This window comes from Poecilia mexicana, unplaced genomic scaffold (genome assembly GCF_051168715.1).
Source record: "Poecilia mexicana isolate PSO_F unplaced genomic scaffold, ASM5116871v1 scaffold_17, whole genome shotgun sequence".
In the NCBI taxonomy this organism is placed as follows: domain Eukaryota; kingdom Metazoa; phylum Chordata; class Actinopteri; order Cyprinodontiformes; family Poeciliidae; genus Poecilia; species Poecilia mexicana.
Window position 1 is genome coordinate 961737 of NW_028263386.1, and position 19555 is coordinate 981291.

General features: G+C 41.6%; 2 protein-coding genes across 4 annotated transcripts; one reads left to right on the forward strand and one right to left on the reverse strand.

Annotated features, from left to right (window-relative positions):
* Window positions 1-366: 366 nt before the first annotated feature.
* nmnat2 (nicotinamide nucleotide adenylyltransferase 2) lies at window positions 367-16621 on the reverse strand. 3 transcript variants are annotated; one of them, XM_088014901.1, is made up of 14 exons: window positions 15728-16621; window positions 15552-15626; window positions 13899-13962; window positions 11434-11566; window positions 8881-8969; window positions 7255-7322; window positions 7071-7149; window positions 5252-5378; window positions 4606-4686; window positions 4202-4246; window positions 3959-4035; window positions 3298-3399; window positions 3023-3090; window positions 367-2613 (listed from the first exon to the last, which is right to left on the reverse strand). In XM_088014901.1, the coding sequence occupies exons 4-14, from the start codon at window positions 11516-11518 to the stop codon at window positions 2511-2513; spliced, it is 924 nt and encodes a 307-aa protein (XP_087871027.1). In that variant the 5' UTR covers window positions 11519-11566; window positions 13899-13962; window positions 15552-15626; window positions 15728-16621; the 3' UTR covers window positions 367-2510. The 3 variants fall into 3 exon arrangements, with proteins under 3 accessions (XP_087871027.1, XP_087871026.1, XP_087871025.1); XM_088014900.1 differs by having other exon boundaries at window positions 13822-13962; XM_088014899.1 differs by lacking the exon at window positions 13899-13962.
* Window positions 13954-18995, forward strand: LOC106921417 (E3 ubiquitin-protein ligase TRIM68-like). The gene is made up of 3 exons (XM_014993123.2): window positions 13954-14032; window positions 15560-15641; window positions 16609-18995. The coding sequence occupies exons 2-3, from the start codon at window positions 15602-15604 to the stop codon at window positions 17883-17885; spliced, it is 1317 nt and encodes a 438-aa protein (XP_014848609.2). The 5' UTR covers window positions 13954-14032; window positions 15560-15601; the 3' UTR covers window positions 17886-18995.
* Window positions 18996-19555: the final 560 nt, after the last annotated feature.

Genomic DNA, 19555 nt, shown 5'->3' on the forward strand with positions numbered 1-19555 from the left:
TTTATGTTTCTGAGTTTTGGATCCGTCTTCATGTCGGTTCTGTGAGAAACGATTTTCATTTCACGTTTAACTTTTCTAAATTAAAAATTCTGTTGATTTATTTTTGCTCCTTTAAAACAATGTTTTGCTAAGAAAGATCACATTTTTATCTGGAACCTCCTATAGTTTTAATTTAAAGGAATTAAAGTATAGTAAGTTTATTTATTTAGTAATTTATTCCTTAAACATGAGTTGTGGTAAAAATAGTTTAGTTAAAGGACATACAGGTTAAAACAGCAGAAACTTAAACAATAAAACTAATTTTTGGATTCATAAAGTTCATTCAGATATTTTCATGTAAACTTCAAATAAATCCAATAAAAGCTCTTTACTTAGAAGAAATACTTTATTTGGCCAGCAGAGGGTGTAAATGTAACCACAGTTGAATAAGACTCAGTTATTAAAGCTTAAATGAAGATAAAAATGTTTTAGTGCATTTTCTGTTTCATTTTCCAAACATCCTGAAACATTTTGACTAAATTTACATCCTGATCCATAAAGACTCGTTAAATCGACACATCGAGTTCAAACAGAAACCAGGCGAAACGGACCGGGACCAACATGAACACCTGGAAACGCACGCACACACAGACACACACACACACGTTTGTGTGTTTGTGTTGCTATCTTTGTGGGGACTTTCCATTGACTTCCATTCATTTCGACAGCCTAAACCTGACCTTTACCCTTTTCCTAACCCTAACCAACCAAAACTCAATTCATACCTTAGCCCTAAATCTGACCCCTGACCCAAAAACAGGGTTTCTCCTCGTGGGGACCAGGCTCCGGTCCCCACAAGGAGCAATTGGTCCCCACAACGTAGTATATGTCAGGAACATCGTCCCCACAAGGTATTACAAACAAACGCACACACACACACAGACACACATCGGTACATTTGCAGTGAATAAAAAATGGGCGATGTTGGAGAGGATGATCTGAAGCTACGATTTCCTTATATCTATATTTATTATAACTATTTTATTTCCCAAACACGATCACAACAGACCATAATAATCTAAGGAGGGAAAAACATTCATGCCAAAAACCAAACGGTCAGAAAAAATCATGCAGACGGAGAACAGGAGCAAACCGAGAGAAAACGTCCTGAAAACGTACAGAAGGAGCTTCTTCATCATCATCATCATCATCATAATCATAACCATCATCATCATCATCATCATCATAACCATCATCATCATCATCCTCTCCTCTGACTCCCTGCGTCTCCTCCTCCTCATCATAAAGCCTCCCGGCTCAGCAGCTCCACCTGCTGGTCAACACATTCACAGTTCTGTGGCTGAAGGTTCTGCAGGAACTTCCGGGTCTTCCTCCAGAACCTCATCATGTTCTGATCAGAACCTTCTTTATTTACAGGCCAGTGGGAACGGCTCATGTTTGATAATTATTCTGGTTTCTGCAGATTCATTTACTGTTGATTCCCTGATGAGGAAGTGACGCGTTGCTGCAGCTGAAAACGGTTTAAAATCATTAAATTCACTAAATGTTCTGCTGCTTCCGTCGGTTTGAAGAGGAGATTACGGATTAGACTCCGCCCACATCAGATTACCGCAGCCACAGGGTGGACTGTCCTAAAGGAGGTCAGAGTTCATGAACTTCATCCGTCATGCAGTTCATATCTGGCAGCAGATTTCTGGATTAGCTGTTTTAATGTGGATGATGAAGTTTTCTGTCTGGATTAGGATTATGGGATTTCTTATCTTAAAGTTGGAAAAATCAGTTTAACAGAAATACGCCTCATCCGACCCTCAGATCCAATATGGCTGCCATGCTAACAACATGTAGCAATAGCTTACAGAGTTTATATATCTACGGGTTGACTTCTCAGTAAATCAGCCTCTGATGTGACCTCTGACCTCTGATGGACTGATCTCTGGTTTCAGCATGTTGGAGGGTTCAGAGGAACCAACAGGTTCTGGTTCTGGTGGTTTCACCTGCATGTTTCTGGGTTTTGGACTTGAGGAAATCCTAATGAAGTATTTTGTGAATTGGCTCCGATTGGATTGGACGGATTCTCCACCATGAGATTAATTTGATGTTTCATGGTTTTCTGCAGATTTCAGACTAAATTCAGTCAATCAGCAGAAATTATGAAAGAAGTTTTTCTGCAGACCTGATGCATGAAACCAGAGACCCTGATGCAGACGGGGAGTCACACTGAGCATGCCCAGAAGTCTGCCATGCATCTCTGACTTTTAAACATAACTTAACCCCCCCACCTCCCCACCACATACCCCATTGCCCCCCCATGGTAAAGTCACATGACACAGACGGAGGAACTGAAGCTCCTGTTGGAGCTCAAAGAAGAGTAAATGTTGACACAGAAGACAGACAGGTTTCAGTTTTCTGCGGGGTGTCGGGGGTGGAGGGTGTTTATATAGATGGTAGCGTTAGGACCCCCCCCACCTCGTCCTCCATATCGACGGTCCGGGTCTCATGCAGGCGGATCCCTATCCCGAGGCGTTGATGTACAGCTGGCTCTGCAGGATGTAGTCGATGACGGGCTGACTCAGGTAGTCGACGACGTGTCCGTCTCCGTGCTGCAGGGCCAATCTGGGGGGCAAATATGGCAGTTAGGGGGCAGAACCAACCATAACCCTAAACCTACTGCAGGAATCAGCTCTGGTCCAGGTAACGCCTCCTACAGAACCGCTGAATGGTTCTGTGACCACAAACATGAACCGTTACCTTCACTTCTCCTCTGAGTCTTTATAATTTTTCTTTAAACTTATCTGAAGAGATTTAAACGTTTCATATCAACCAGCTGTGGAAATCCTGTTTTGCAGTGTAGTTCAGTTTTTATTTCAAGTCTATTAGTGATGGAGAAACTTTGTTTGGACTTTTTTGGACCATAAATCGACGTTTCAGAGACGAACATTCGATGGAAAACCTGAACGCGTTTCACAGAAAGTCAAAGTGATCGGGTCAGGAGATCAATACGGCCATCGGTTCTGTCACCAACCTGCTCTTGGTGGAGCTGACGATGGACATGGGGTGGTGGGTCGCGTCCTTCACCACGACAATGTTGTCCTGAACACAGAAGATCTTAGATGTCAGCAGACATTCGCTGGATTTTATGACCAAGCAGAAAAGAGACAAAACTCTGAGACGAGGACAAAGTGTCCAGAAACGGACAGAGAACCGCGACCAGAGGAAACACACCATGGTTCAACATCAGCCTGGTTCTCACCAGTCAGTATTTTGTCCCTCTTGCTGCACCGTACTGCAGAAACCCACCTTGTACTTGCGGAGGATGGAGGAGTGGTTCATGATCCTCTCTGTGTCGACGCCGTCACGAGGAACGACCACGATGCCAAAATCACCAACAATCACCTCCATCTGAGAGCAGAGAGACGACCTTCAGGGTCCAGAACCAGGTTCAGGTCCAGACCTGGACCAGGTCCAGCCGGGCCGGACTCATCTCAACCTCAGGGTGGAGCCGTTAGTCAGTCCATTCAGAAAACCAGCTAACTAGTCCTGGTTTCAACTCCAAATAACCAACAGTAACAGACAAAATCATGAAATTCAAACCTGTTTACAGATATAGACAAACAAGTGGATTTAAAGGTATTTACCCACTTCAAACAGCAGGGGGTGCTATTTCTAGCAATGCAGATATTTAGAGAAACATGCTGGATCTGTCCTGAGTTCAGATCTACAAACGGTTCATTTAAAGGATCATTCCAGAGTTTCCATCTGGAGTTTTTATCATAACCATAAAAACATGGATGGAAACAAATTTAATCTTCATCTAATTCCCAGAATGTCTGATTAAACTAAGAGTTTTTTGTTTCTATTGAGTCTCGGCTAACTGAGGGGAGGGGCTACATGTAGTTGGGCGGGGCTACATGTCGGTGGGCGGGGCTTATACATATGGGCGGGGCTACATTGTGCTTACATCACTGTCCTTCCAGAGGCCAGGGATGCAGAAGGACTCCAGGAGATCACTGCCACACAGGAGCAAGATGCGCAACTCTACAGAGGACGGACAGGCAGGGAAAGAGACAGACACGTCCTCAGTAAACATGCTGTTTACTCGCTCAGCGCCGTAAGCATCATGTTTACTGGATCCCAACAAGACCAGAAGGAGTTCAGACAGGAAGGAAACCAGAGGATCCGGTCAGGTCTGGAGAAAACTCACCGATCTCCTCGTACCTCACCGTCGTTCCCAGGTTGGCGTTTTCATCTGAAGCACAAACACAGATTTCACTCTGACCTTTCAACTCCAGAAACTCTCCTGCACACTGATAACCAACCGCTGCATTTTATCAGTCAGACAGAATAAAGTCAGTTTAGCACTAAGTCTCTGATAATAATCAGTTTTATGCATTTTTGTCTAATAGGCAACAAAACCCGACGCAGCCGGACTGTGGCTCTGACCGAGTTCATCTGTTTCTGCTTTAACAACCTGGTTTGACTTCAACATTCATGTTTTCACATCATGTTGAACTTAAAACTCAAATTCATTCAGTTTCCCTGGTGGATGAAAAATATTAAATCATAATTTTCTTCAGCAAAACATGAAATAAAATCAGATTTTCTCACCAACAAACGTGAAGCGCTCCATGTTGGGTCGGACGCAGCAGATTTTACCCAAACTCTCACTGATCTTCCCCCAAACTTTGACTAGACAGAAACAAAAGGTTCACATCAGAAGTTTGACTGGAACCAAGAGCCCAACAGTTTCCTAATAATGATAAATTTATTATGATATAAAGTTAACCAGCAGCAACACTGACAACATCAGGCTCAACTATCAGAGTTTAATGTTCTAACAAGTAATTAATTATTAACAAGAGACATTTTATTCTTTTCTATTGTAGTTTATTCTACTCTATGCTGTAGCTCTGATCTATGCTATGCTAGGATGCTATGCTATGCTATTCTGGTCTGCACTATGATAGGATGCTACGCTATGCTAGGATGCTATGCTATGTTATTCTGGTCTACAATATGATAGGATGCTATGCTATGCTAGGATGCTATGCTATGCTATTCTGGTCTACACTATGATAGGATGCTACACTATGCTAGGATGCTATGCTATGTTATTCTGGTTTGCACTATGATAGGATGCTATGCTATGCTAGGATGTTATGCCATGCTCCTCTATGTCCAGTATAACAGCTGTAACATCCTGCTGCTCCGTTCCTGCAGCCTGACCCCGGCTGACCACTGGTGTTGGACTCACTGGCTGTGGGTTTGTGGTTCATGTTGTTGTGGTCCTGGTAGATGGGCGGAGTCTGGTTCTGTGGCTGACCAATCACAGGGGTGGTGGAGGGCGTGTTGACATTGGACAGGATGCAGCCAGTGACTCTCTGAGGGGCAGAGATGCTTTACAGGTTTGAACTAGGCCACACTGGGCTCCCTGCCTCTACTCAGATGGAGTTTCATCTGATCTATCCGACATGGATCAGATGAAACTCCATGTTTAAAATGTCTATAAAGCTCAGTAAGATGCTGTTCTAACCAATGACAGGTGGAATCTACCGTTGGATGAAACCAGTCCCAGGTTTAAACTGGTCTCACTGGTTTTATCTGGACCTGGTCAGAAAAAACCACTGGTTTCTGTTCTGCTTATTTTATCCAATTATTGTTTGGTTTTATTTTGAGTTTCATCATTTTTCTCTTTCTTTACTCAAACTGTTTCATGTTTTTCTTTCTTTTTATAATTTTATCTTCCTTTGTCGTTTCTTCACAGCTTTTTTTCCTGTCTTTCATTTTCTTTGTGTTTTTGCGCAGCAGTTTTTTTTTCTGTTTATATATTTTTTAGGATTCATTTTTCTAGCAGGTTGACGTTCTATTTCCAGTATTTAGAAGCTTATACTTTTATTTTTACTTCTTTTCCATCAGTTTTCTTCAGGTTTTGTTTCTTCCTCTGATGATGTTTCAGGTCTCTTTTGGTAACTTGTGTGATTTTGTTGTAACCTGTAAGTGTCACAATGTGCAGTAACTGGTGGTGAGGAAGACACGATGGATGGTTGTAGAATGAATGATGATGTTTTTAATGAAAAATGTCAGAATACAAAGTCCAGGCAGAAGGCTAGGAGCTCAGAAACTGGTAGCTGACAAATGTAACGAGACGACAGAACAGACATGAGACGAAAAACCGGCAAGGAACACGAGACACAGCTGAGATTAAATACATAGAGGGAAACCAGGGAACTAGTCACAGCTGGGATTAAATACACAGAGGGAAACCAGGGAACGAGACACAGCTGGGTTTAAATACACAGAGGGAAACCAGGGAACCAGTCACAACTGGGATTAAATACACAGAGAGAAACTAGGGAACTAGTCACAACTGGGATTAAATACACAGAGGGAAACCAGGGAATGAGACACAGCTGGGATTAAATACACAGAGGGAAACCAGGGAATGAGACACAGCTGGGTTTAAATACACAGAGGGAAACCAGGGAACTAGTCACAACTGGGATTAAATACACAGAGGGAAACCAGGGAACTAGTCACAGCTGGGATTAAATACACAGAGAGAAACTAGGGAACTAGTCACAACTGGGATTAAATACACAGAGGGAAACCAGGGAACGAGACACAGCTGGGATGAACCAAGGCTAGCCGACAACACGGAGACTCAACTGAACACAGAACCTAAAATAAACTTACAGAAAAACCAAATCCTCACAGTAAGTTTTTATTGTGGTCACTGCAGTTTTTCTGATTTGCTTTTGACTTTTATTTTGTCTCCTGTAGTTTTGTTGCATCTCTTTGCTATTAGTCTTTACAGTTTTTAATCTATTTAAGGGTAAAGTTTTGTAGACCTTTGACCCCTCATCCATTCATCAGGCCTAATTATTAATCACTTTACAAACAGATAAAAATCCTCCTTTAGCTTCATTCAGTAAATGAAATTCTGACTCAAAGTCAACATAAATTTATCAGCCAGTTTGGTTTTGTTATAAAATGAAAAGTTTAAATTTCTCGATGTGACCAGAAACAGACCAGTAAACATCCTGTAACCAGTTTGTGTGGTGGGAGGGACTGACCTTCATGAGGTCGCGGTGGTGCTCCAACACGCTGCAGGTGGTCTGCCAGGTGTCCTGGTAACACTCCCAGGGGTCCACCCTGCAGGAGCAGCACCACCCAGACCCGTTAGAGGAACAACATCACATTCTTCTTCAGTGAGAACAGAAACAAACCGGCTTTAACAACATAACGTGATTGTTTCACCTGATCCAGTCAGACGTCTGGACGGCCAGCTGGCACATGGTGAGGCGATGGCGACTCGACACCAAACCCTGCAGAGACACAGAACCGACCATCAGGAGGAAAACCTGCAGCTCTGAGAGGAGATGAAACCAGAACCAGAGCAGAACCAGACGGTTTTAATCTGGACCTGGTCAGAACCAGGACCAGAACATTTCTCTACTTTATCTTTTAAACCTGGAGCTTCCTGTAGATGTTTCATCTTCTGATACGGAACTGATCAAACATGGAGTTAATAAGGTGAAAACTGACATGGATCAATAATTAATGATCAATCTGCTCATCGTTCAGCGGAAAGAGAAGAAAAGGAGCAGAAAGTTTTTTCTGCTGCATCAATAATTCATGTTTCTGTGGAGGCAGAAAGAAAGTAGGACAAGATTTCATTAAACCTGCAGAGCTGCAGCTGCAGACACCGAGGAACGACCCGGCAGAACCCGGTTCTGATCCAGCTGGGGGAACCCGGTTCTGATCAGAGAGGATGGAGGGAAACAAACAGAACGACCCGGCAGAACCTGGTTCTGATCAGAGAGGAACCAGGTTCTGATCAGAGAGGATGGAGGGAAACAAACAGAACGACCCGGCAGAACCGGGTTCTGATCCGGCTGGGGGAACAGTCCTGAATAAAGATCGGGTCGGAGCGGACCGATCCATTCCTGGTTCTGACTGTAATTCACCTTGAATGTTTTTCTCCTTCACAGAGAATCAAACATCTGAAACCTGTTTGCTGCAGATGATTTAATAAAACAAAGTTTTGATCTGTAAACATGAGAGTTTCACCGCCTGGTGAAATTAATATCACTCAGTTTGTATTTTACATAAAACCTCAAATTACTCAGAAACATCTACAATCAAATCAATCCAGTAATTTAAATGGATTCTAATGAGATCATTAAAGTTTGAAGCTAAAGTTAAACAGCCGTTAAATCAGTTTATTACTCCAACAGATTATAATCCAGGCTTTCCAGCAGGGAGTCAGACTCCAGGCCTCTGCAGCTTTTAGATGTTTCTCTGCTGCACCTGAACAGAATAATCAGGTCATTAAGGCTCTGGAGACCTGAACTACTCCAGGAGGCGATGAAGCCGTTTCATTCCAGTGTGGCTCATCTAAAACCTGCAGGACAGCGGAGGACTGGAGTTTGACTTTACAGCAATCCAAGCATGTGGAGACAGTGGAGAGGAAAAACTAGAGGATTCATCTAGAACAGATGACCTCTGACCCCGGGGGAAAACACAGCATGTGTTTCTCTGAAATGTTCCTAAACTTAAAAAATCAAACTTTTCTTATGAAACATGATAGAAATATCATGAACAAAACGCTGCAGGTTTGTGGCTGTTGTAGAAACTGATGATGAAGCTGAAAGGACAGAAAAAAACTTTCTGTGGTTTCAGTTAATATTGTTATGAAAAACAAAAACATTTTAATTAAAACACTTCAGATTTCTGGAAGCTTCTGCTGGTCGGTTATTTATGCTTTCAGCTGCAGCTCCATTATTCTGCTGCTTCACTGGAGGAAACACTGCCACCATCAGGGCACCTTGTGAACTACAGCAACACGGATTAGATTATAATCTGGAAAAGTGATTGGCTTACAGGTTTTCCGTAGGAGTCGTGAACCGGTGAGATGATTCCTCCGATCACGATGAATCGTCCCGTTTTGTGCAGATACTCTCTGGCTTTTTCTGGAGGAACAAACAGAAACAAGGAGCTGAACTAAACCTGAGGTTTAAATAAACACAAAGATTTATTCATGTTTACCAGGAGGAAACGGTTAAAAAGGTTTTTAAAGGAAACAACGTTTAAACTTCTCTAAACCAGATGTTTAATCAATGCTTAAACATCTGGTTGAACATCTGCAGACATCAGAACCGGATTCAGCTCCAGATGTTGCCTCTTCATATCTGTCCTATTTAAATCCTGGATTCATCACAGCTGAAGCTTCAGGTTTAAACCTCATTTTTATTTGTCTTTATTTATTCAGGTTGTTTCATTAAGATCAGGATCTCATTAAAGACAGATCTGATTTTATAACAGTAATAAATGTTATCAGGTTATTTTACTGAAACATCCAGAATTAATCCGGTTTTAACTGAACAAACATGAAGAATCTGTCAGATTTGGTGTGAATCCGATTTAAATCTTTTGTTTTTCTGGTGACTTCCTGTTTCTGAATCATTCATGTTTTTATATTAAACTTCTGTTTCCTGCTTCTTCCCATTTCTGGTGTTTTAAAAGGTGTTTAGTTGGAGAAGAACCCAGAAGGTCAGAGGTCAAGGAGAACAGCTTCCTGTTGGATTCATTTCATCTCATTTGAATCTTTTACTGGTTCTGGACCTGAAATCCCAGTCCACCAGTTCTGCTCCTCCAGTTGCAGTTTCTAACAGTATATCTCTGTTTTGACCCAATCAGAAACTGAAGCTGCCTGATAATTAGACACACCTGGATGGAGGAGGAGCTTCAGGCCACGCCCCCTTTCACTGTAAACACCTGGTCTGATCAAATCCAACCAGGATGCAACTTTATGAGCTTAGAGTTGGAAAATATGTGTAAAATGATATATAAACTCATATCTGTGTGTATTACTCTGGGTTCCTCCCACAGTCCAAAAACATGACTGTCAGGTTAATTGGTTTCTCTAAATTGTCCCCAGGTGTGTGTGTCTCTGTGTTGCCCTGCAACAGACAGGTGACCTGTCCTGGTGACCTGTCCTGGTGACCTGTCCTGGTGACCCCGCCTCTCTCCTGAAACGTTCACTGGAGAGGCAGCAGCAGCTCCTGACCCACTAAGGGACCAGGCTAGAAAATGGATGGATGGATGGATGGATGGATGGATGGATGGATGATCAGATGGATGGATGATGGATGGATGGATGGATGATCAGATGGATGGATGGATGGATGATGGATGGATGATGGATGGATGATGGATGGATGGATGATGAATGGATGGATGGATGATGGATGGATGATGGATGGATGGGTGGTTAGATGGATGGATGGATGGATGGATGGATGGATGGATGGTTAGATGGATGGATGATGGATGGATGAATGGATGGATGGATGATGGATGGATGATGAATGGTTAGATGGATGGATGGTTAGATGGATGGATGATGGATGGATGAATGGATGGATGATGGATGGATGAATGGATGGATGGATGATGGATGGATGATGGATGGATGATGGATGGATGGATGATGAATGGATGGATGGATGATGGATGGATGATGGATGGATGGATGGATGGATGGATGGATGGTTAGATGGATGGATGGTTAGATGGATGGATGATGGATGGATGAATGGATGGATGGATGATGGATGGATGATGGATGGATGGATGATGGATGGATGATGAATGGATGGATGGATGATGGATGGATGATGGATGGATGGATGGATGGATGGATGGATGAATGGATGGATGGATGATCAGATGGATGGATGATGGATGGATCTGTGTGTATTGATCATCTGAGGTCGTTTCTGCCTCATAATGTTTTCAGTTTCAGACTGACGGCGACGAAAAGCTGAAAATATTCAAATCATCTTTAAATTTCTGTATTAATCTGATAGTTTTAATGTTTCTGAGTTTAAAACGTCCCATGAATAATAATAAAGACGCTAATTTGCATAAATGTGTAATTATTTATGTAAAATCCTCCAGATAACTTCAGATCAATATTTTCCAGCTGATAATCAATAAATTAATTCTGATATTTTTTTAATTTGAGATGATATTTATATTAAACGTTTTCATTTCGACCCAAACACCAAGAATCGGTTCTGGTTCTGTTGGGCCTGTTTGTTCATCCTCAGGGTGTTCTCCCGAACTTCCGGTTCGGTTGTTTGTTGTGTAACGCGTTTGGACCCGCAGAACCCGCAGCGCTCCTTTCTGCGCAGCAGATCTGACCCGTACTTGTTTTCCTGTCGGAACCGGTACCGCTGAATGTACCAGCAGCTGGTTCTGGGTTGGGTGACGTCATTTCAGCACCACGGTGCTGGACAGCACCAGCCGAACCAGCGCAGATTCCCCGTTATTTTCAGGGCTGGACCGGGCCCAGCTGTGTCGGACCGGTACCAGACGGGGTCCGGCCTGGGCCCGGACCCCGTCCCCCACCGGGCCTCCCCAGATGCTCACCGAACATGTGGATGTGTCCCTTGGTGATCGGGTTGAAGCTGCCGCAGGACAGCAGGATCACGTGCGTCTTGCTGGTTTCCGTCATGGCGTTCCGGTCCGATCCGATCCGGCCCGGTCCCGGTCCAGTCAGGTTCTGTTTGTCAGAGAGAGGCGAGGCTGATGGCGAGTCTGCGGCAGGGCGCTGAAGGAAGCGACGTCAGGCCTTAAAGAGACAGGCGCTGCGCTGCGGGAGGCAGAGCGGGAAGGAGAGCCTGTCGCTTTAAATCCCAGCAGCAGCCGCCATGACAGGAGGAGGAAGGCTCATCCTCCTCATCATCACTGAAACATGTTGGAAACTTAACGACTGTTAAAAGTGAAAAACATCAGACTGCTGTGTTTAGTCTATCATTATAAATATTATATAGTTATATTATATATATAACTATATATTGTTTAAAGCAGTTTTTAAACAATTAAATAACTTCCTAACAATAATGAATCGCTTTGACTCCTTCCAGTCTGGTTTTCGTGCTCACCTGGCCTAGTCAAAGTGTTCAATGACATCCATATAAATACAGACTGTGGGAGAACCACAGTGCTGGTTCTGTTGGACCTCAGTGTTGACCACGATATTTTACTGAATCGACTGGAGAGTTGGGTCGGACTCTCCGGTCCAGTGCCCACCTGGTTTGAATCTTACATAAAGAACAGGGATTTCTTTGTTTCAAACAGAAACTTCTCATCAGAGAGGTCAAAGGTCACATGTGGGGTACCCCAAGGTTCGATCCTAGGACCCCTTCTTTTCAATATCTATATGCTCCCGCTGGCTCAGGTTATAGCAGGAAATAAGATTAGCTACCATAACTACGCGGATGATACACAGCTCTACATCATGATGTCACCAGGTGACCTTTGACCCCATCCAATCACTGAACAGATGCTTAGAACAGATAAATGTGTGGATGTGCCAAAACTTTCTCCAGCTGAACAGAAACAAACTGAAGTTATTATCTTTGGACCTAAAGAGGAGCGAACTAGAATCAATGCTCAGCTTCAGTTATTACAACTGAAAACCAGCGATCAGCCCGAAACCTGGGAGTAGTGATGACCTCTGACCTGAACCTTCAGAGCCACATTAAGACAGTCACAAAGTCGGCCTTCTATCACCTGAAGAACATCTCCAGGATCAGAGGACTGATGTCTCAGCGAGATCTAGAGAAACTCATCCAGGCGTTTATCTTCAGCCGCATTGATTCCTGCAACAGCGTCTTCACAGGTCTGACTAATAAATCAATCCTCCAGCTGCAGCTGATCCAGAAGCTGCTGCTGCTGTTCTCACTAAAACCAGGAAGATGGAAACATAACACCAGTTTTAAAGTCCCTACACTGGCTCCCTGTAGCTCAGAGGATAGACTTTAAAATACTGTTAGTTTATAAATCACTGAACGGTTTAGCACCACAATACATTAAAGATCTGTTATTGCTGTACCAACCGTCTAGACCCCTCAGATCTTCTGGTTCTGGTTCTGCTCTGCATCCCCAGAACCAGAACCAAATGAGGAGAAGCAGCATTCAGTTTCTATGCACCACAGATTTGGAACAAACTTCCAGAAAACTGTAAAACAGCTGAAACACTGAGAGCCTTTAAGTCTCAACTTAAAACCTGTTTAGAGTTGCTTATGGCTAAATTAGGGTTAGAGTGTGGGGTTTGATGTCTTCAATGTTTTTAATGTTTTTATCTGAATTTTTATCTATTTATTAATTTCTTTTATTCCTCTTTCTACGGAGCCTGGTGCTGCAAGGTTGGAGACCTTGTCCTGTCAGGCGACGGGACCTGGATAATACCCGTGTTAAACGGACGGCGGAGTCCGGCAACGCCAGGCGCTTAACCGTAACAAAAGTATGTTTTTATCTTTTTTAATCTTTTTCTTTTCAAAATCTCTTTCTCTTTCTGACTGTTTATTCAATGTCACATGCTGTTTTTATGTTTTCTTTAATTATGTAAAGCAACTTGAAATGCCTTGCTGCTGAAATGAGCTATACAAATAAAATTTGATTGATTGATTGATTGATTGATTGATTGATTGTGGTTCCACATCCTGCCTTTTTGGCACTATGTAATATTTTTTTCTCAAACTGAATTAAAATCTTTAAATTTTCAATCACTCACTGATATTTTCTGTTTTCCCACAATGTATTTAAACTAACCAGAAATGAAAAGTCAAATCAATAAAACTAAAACTAAACAGTAGTAATAAATGGTGGAAATGGCTTCCGCAGGTAAAAAAAAAAAAAAGGAGTTTAAAATCTGACCAAATGAAAACTGACCTTCAGAAAACCTGGAGGAAATATGGTGATCAAGAACATCTGGAGGATTAAAGGAGATTCTTAAAGTCCTGAGAAAATAACCTGAAGCGCAGAGACCCAACACGGCCACCAGATGGCAGTAGTGAGTCAATGATGCAGTAGAAAGCCTCGTGTCTGACCTCTGACGGCCCGCTGGGTCCTGGATCTGAGTCTGTGTAGCAGGCAGCAGTGTGTTCATTCAGCCTCAGAGAGTCAGAGGTGGAGAAACCATCAGAGAGCTGCTGGAGGACCCACACACACCTGGAAACAACAGGTATGCAACACCTGCAGGGTCCCAGAGGGAGCTGGTGGAGGAGACACTGGGAGGACTGGGAGATCATGGGAGCTGGAGCCAGTTTGACCACATTATTAATTACAATGATGAATATTTAAAGATGCTGCAGCAGAATCTAACTAAACTCATATTTATGTCTTTATGAGCTTGTCTATAGGTTATCATAACAGTTTTACTTTATGAATTAATATAAATTAATAAAACAATACAGAACAGAAAGCTGCTTTAAGCGGCTAGTGATTGATGATGATAAAAATATTTAGCTTAATGAGTTTAGTTCATTTGAAAAACTAATGTAGAGGATGCAGCTGAAGGTTCTGGTTCAGCTGTTTCCTATTGTCCAGAACCTGAGAATCGATCCAAAGTCCTGATGAATGTTCAACATTAAAACTATTTTATGACTAGAGACTAAATACTGACTGAAGTGGGGAACCGACTCAATCTGGTCTCCAGTTCATCAGAGTTTGGAATCATGTTTCTTAACGTAGTTTCAAAATTAAGAAATCAGTAAGTCACATTTTCTGTGGAACAAAGATGAAAAGAGAAACAATAAATGGCTCCATAAGTTTATCCTTTTTAAAAAGATTTGAACTGAAACCCAGCAGTAGACACCCTCTGAATTCAGTTACAACTGTGTGTGCGCGTGAATGTGTGTGCGTGTGTGTGTGTGAACCTGGTTTTTATATGCTCATGGGAACCTTTTGTCCCTCTACATTGTGGGGACCACTGCTTTTTGTGAGGACATTCTTGGTCCCCATGAGGGAAAATGCTGTTTTAGGGTTACAGTAAGTTTTTGGGTTATTGTAAGTCACACAAACACAACCATGTGTGTGTGAGCATCATGTATTTGATGCATTGTGGGATCATTTTCCTCACACATATTATGTTGTGGGGACACTGACCAGGATTTGGCCCCCCACAAGGGGAAATTGTGTTTTTGGGTTAAGGGTTAGGTTTAAGACTAGGATGTGTAGTTTTTATGTCATTTCTGTTTTCGTAGTGTCTTTCTTATGTTTTAAGTTCACATAAGAAAAATGAGGACAAATTTGTATTGCTGATGTTTCATTGTCCAGGTCTGATCCCTCAATAAAACTGTTGACAACCAAGACTAGGATATGTATTGAGTTTTTATTAGGTGTTGGGGCTAGGGTTGGACTGTAAAAATGAATCAAAGTCCATGGAAAGTCCCGGCAAAGATAGGGAGACAAACATATGTGTGTGTGAGTGTGTGTGTAAAAGTAATTCACAAGTGGAGCATTGCATCTTAAAATTATTAATCTTAGACTCCATCCATGGAAGCTCCAAACACACTTACTAGACTCCTGTTTGCTAATTTCTCATCTGCATTCAACACCTTGTCTCTTAAAATCAAAGTTATGATTATTACATTAATTCTCCTTTTCAAGGTCCCTGTACTATAAACAAGATGAGATTGATTTCATATATTTCTTTAGATTTTTGATTTATATTACAGTAACATTAATTTTTTTCTCTTTACCTTCAAAGATCCAAACATTTGTGGCACTTCTACACCTTCCTCCAGGGAACATGGATAAAGACACTTCAGCAACACCTGAGAAACAGACAGGTAATGAAAAACTTCTTCAGAGGTCCTCACAAATAAAATCATGGATCTGGGGAGTCAAACAAGTTTAGTACCAAACCAAATTTTACCATGAGCGACAGATGATATGTTTCAACAGAATCTTGCTTCAAAGGGGACCAAATTTAGATTAATTTCTCAATCTGTCTAGAGCAGCACTGGAAAAGAAACATTAAAAAAGAAAAACATCTCACTGAAACACAGATGTCCTTCAAAAAAGCACAAAACCCTTAGCTTAGTGCAACCTCAGTGCCAGTGAGTTTTATAAATCTGAAGAAAGCTTTTCTGTATGTTTTGTTAGCACAAGGCTGACTGGAGGTGCAAGGATACATGTGATGATCAATGACAGTAAGGATTTATATCAAAAACATGAAGCAAGCAATTGGGAGCCAGTCACACAGCTAATTCTTAAACATTTTAATAACTCAACTGAAGAGAAGTGAGAATTTGTTGAAGGTTGTGTTGTTATGTTGACAATGAAGACAAACTTTGCACACCTTTGGTGACACAATACAAGCAAGGAACCATAGAAACATGAGAGCTAAAAACAAAACCACTGACGGTTATATACCTTAGCAGAGTTCCTGACAGACAGACAGACAAAATTAAAAATGTTTGTCTGGAAATGTCCTCAATCATTTATTGTTTGCAGTTTTCTTTATGAGAGAGAATTTTGGTGTTTAGTTCAACTCTGCCATTTTAAAAGTGATATTTTCCTTTTCAAAATGTGAAAATTGGGAGATTTGATTCTTTGTTTTGGACATAATAATTGAGTTGTTTTTTTTAAATGATGGGGAAATGCTCTAATGGTGCACGAAAAACACTAAAAATCTCAAAATGAAATAAAAACAGAGAGCTAATACATTTAATTGTTGCATCAATAAATACTTGGCCAGCATTATTTTGTTGTATCAATCAGTTTATGTTTTACTGTGTTTTCTGCCTTTATTAGGAGCTAAAATGAAGGCAGAAGATGTCTTGAAAGCTTTGGATGAATTAAGTGAGGATGAGTTAAAAAGATTTGAGTGGTTCCTGCTGCAGCCTGACACCATTCCTGGGCTTCCACCAATCAAGAAGGGATACCTTAAAAAGACAAAAAGCCTCAATATTGTGGACGTGATGATGCATACTTATACACTTGAACGATGCATGGAAGTGACCAGCAAGATTTTAGAAAAAATTCAAAGGAATGACGTATTACAGATAATGATAAACGATTGGATGAGGAAGACGGAGGCTGAAGTTCAGGAGATGATCCAGGAGAGACGACTGAAGATCCAGGAGATCAGAGAGTCGGTGAAGATCAGTAGAGATGCTGCAGAAAGAGAGAAAGCAGAAGGTGTTCAGGTCTTCTCGGCCCTGATGGAGTCTGCTGAGAGAGGCCTGAAGGAGCTCCTCAAGGAGATAGAAGACAAACAGGAAACTACAGAGAGAGAAGCTGAAGAATTCATCAGAGATCTGGAGCAGGAGATCTCTGAGCTGAAGAAGAGGAGCTCTGAGGTGAATTTCCACCAAAGTTTCTCCTCCCTCTCTCTGAGAGATGATCCACCAAACAAGAACTGGGTAGAGGACAGAGTTCATCCACCATCATATGAGGGGACTGTGGAGAGAGCTGTGGCTCAGCTGGAGGAGAAGATGAAGAAGATGCTGGACATGAGAAGGGTCCAGCAGTTTGCAGTGGATGTGACTCTGGATCCTGATACGGCTCATCCTAAACTCATCCTGTCTGATGATAGAAAACAGGTGAAACATGGAGATGATTGGAAGAAACTTCCAGACAATCCAGAGAGATTTTCTAAGTGTGTTTTTGTTTTAGCAGAGCAGAGTTTCTCTTCAGGCAGATTTTACTTTGAGGTTCAGGTTAAAGGAAAGACTGAATGGGATTTAGGAGTGGTTAGAGAGTCTGTAGACAGGAAGGAAATACTTGCATTGAGTACTAAGAATGGTTTCTGGACCTTAGTGTTGAGAAATGAAAATCGTTATTCAACAGGGGAAAAGACTTCGACCCTTTTCAATCTCCATCCTGGTCCTCAGAAGGTCGGGGTGTTTGTGGATTATGATCAGGGTCTGGTCTCTTTCTATGATGTAGATGCTGCAGCTCTGATCTACTCCTTTACTGGCTGCTGCTTCAAGGAGAAACTCTACCCATTCTTCAGTCCTTATCTTAATAATGGGGGTAAAAACTCTGCTCCTCTGATCATCTGTCCTGTTAGTCAGGCTAGTCGTTGATCTGATGAAACTCCATGAAGAATGAACATAAATGACTGCTTCTCTCTTACTACTAAAAATGTACTTCTCTACACTCTGGATTTTTTTTTTACTTTTACTGTGTAAAAACTTTTTTATTGAGTGCATTCTGAAACAATTATATTATTCTTGGATAGGCTGTGCTATATTAAAATCACATATATACAACAAAAAATTTTACTAGTAATATTTTTTCTTATTGCCTAATTTCTTTGCATCTCTTGGTTATGTTACTAGTATGGTGTCCAGTGACTGTTTTTCAACTTTCACCACATTTTCAATTTTAAAAAAAGTAAAATGGTCCTTAAGAAAATGGCTTAAATACATGTTTAGTATTTATGTCATCTGACTTTTATTGCAGACTATTAAAATACATCTCTTGAATAAATCTATTGTGTCTGTTGATTTTTAAAATATTAACTAGAGGACCACCTGGGGGTCAGAATTGACCCCTATGTATTTTCTTCAAGAAAAAAGCAACAACTTTATATTTTTAGTACCCTGGGTGACCTTTGGTTGAAGATCACTGGAAAAAGTTGCACCACTATCTCCCAAACATCCTGGATGGGAAAACGCTTGTCAGATTTTATTCAAGGTGTCAAATCTGTGGGTACTTAAACGTCTAAAACAACATTGTTGCCTCAAAATAGTTATGCCAGCTTATGCATCCCAGAGGTTTTCTATGTCCTCATTACTGGATCTGTACAACCCAGCAAGAAAAAGAACACCAATATGAGTACCCAGGTATTCCTCATCAAAATCAGTCCATTTGTCTCCATGGACTTTCTGAACAAATGTGAGAAAAGTCATGTGATTGCAATCAGACGTGGAAGGGATCAAGCTGACTTTCTGAGGGCAGGTGAATAATTAGCACAACGTAGCTGAACAACAAAATGAGAGGTAAACACTGATGAAAGAGAAAAACCACAAAGAACCAAACAGTGCAGCAGAAATGTGCCACTCTCACTCTCCTGTTTGGGATTTTCTGAACCAAGTGAATCCAAACCAGTCATCTTCTGCAGTTATCATCAATGTTGGTGTCCAAGTGATCATAAATGTAGTTGAGACCTGCAAAAAAAAAAAAACCAAGAACCAACCTTTAACATATGTACATACTATGCCGTGAAAATGCGGACACATATACGCATACTCATTTTTTTCTATTTACCAGCTTTAAGATGTTCTTATCTATAGTCCAGTTTGTTTTGAACTTAAAAAGAACCAGAGGTGCAGAAAACAATTCTGAATCCCATCCTGTAGGGCCAGGGGTGGAGTCAGTGGGGGCGGGGGGGACGTCAGTAAGAGCAGTGGCTGCCAACCCTGGTCCTCAACCCCCCATCTTGCATGTCTTAGGGATCTTCTTGCTGCTACAAGCCTGACTTTAATAACAGGATAATTAATAGGATTCAGTAGCACTTGATGCAGGAGGTTATGCACTGATTTAAATCAGGTGTGCTGGGACAGAAACACATCTAAAACATGTAGGAGGGGGGCGGCTGAGGACCAGGGTTGGAAACCACTGAGTTAGAGGAATACACATTTTACAAGATGATATCAGTTTTTTCAGCCTTTAATGCAGCTGTTACAGTGTTTGCATGAGAAAGCCCATATGCACAGACGAGCATCCTTTAAGAATGTTGAGGGCTATAGCC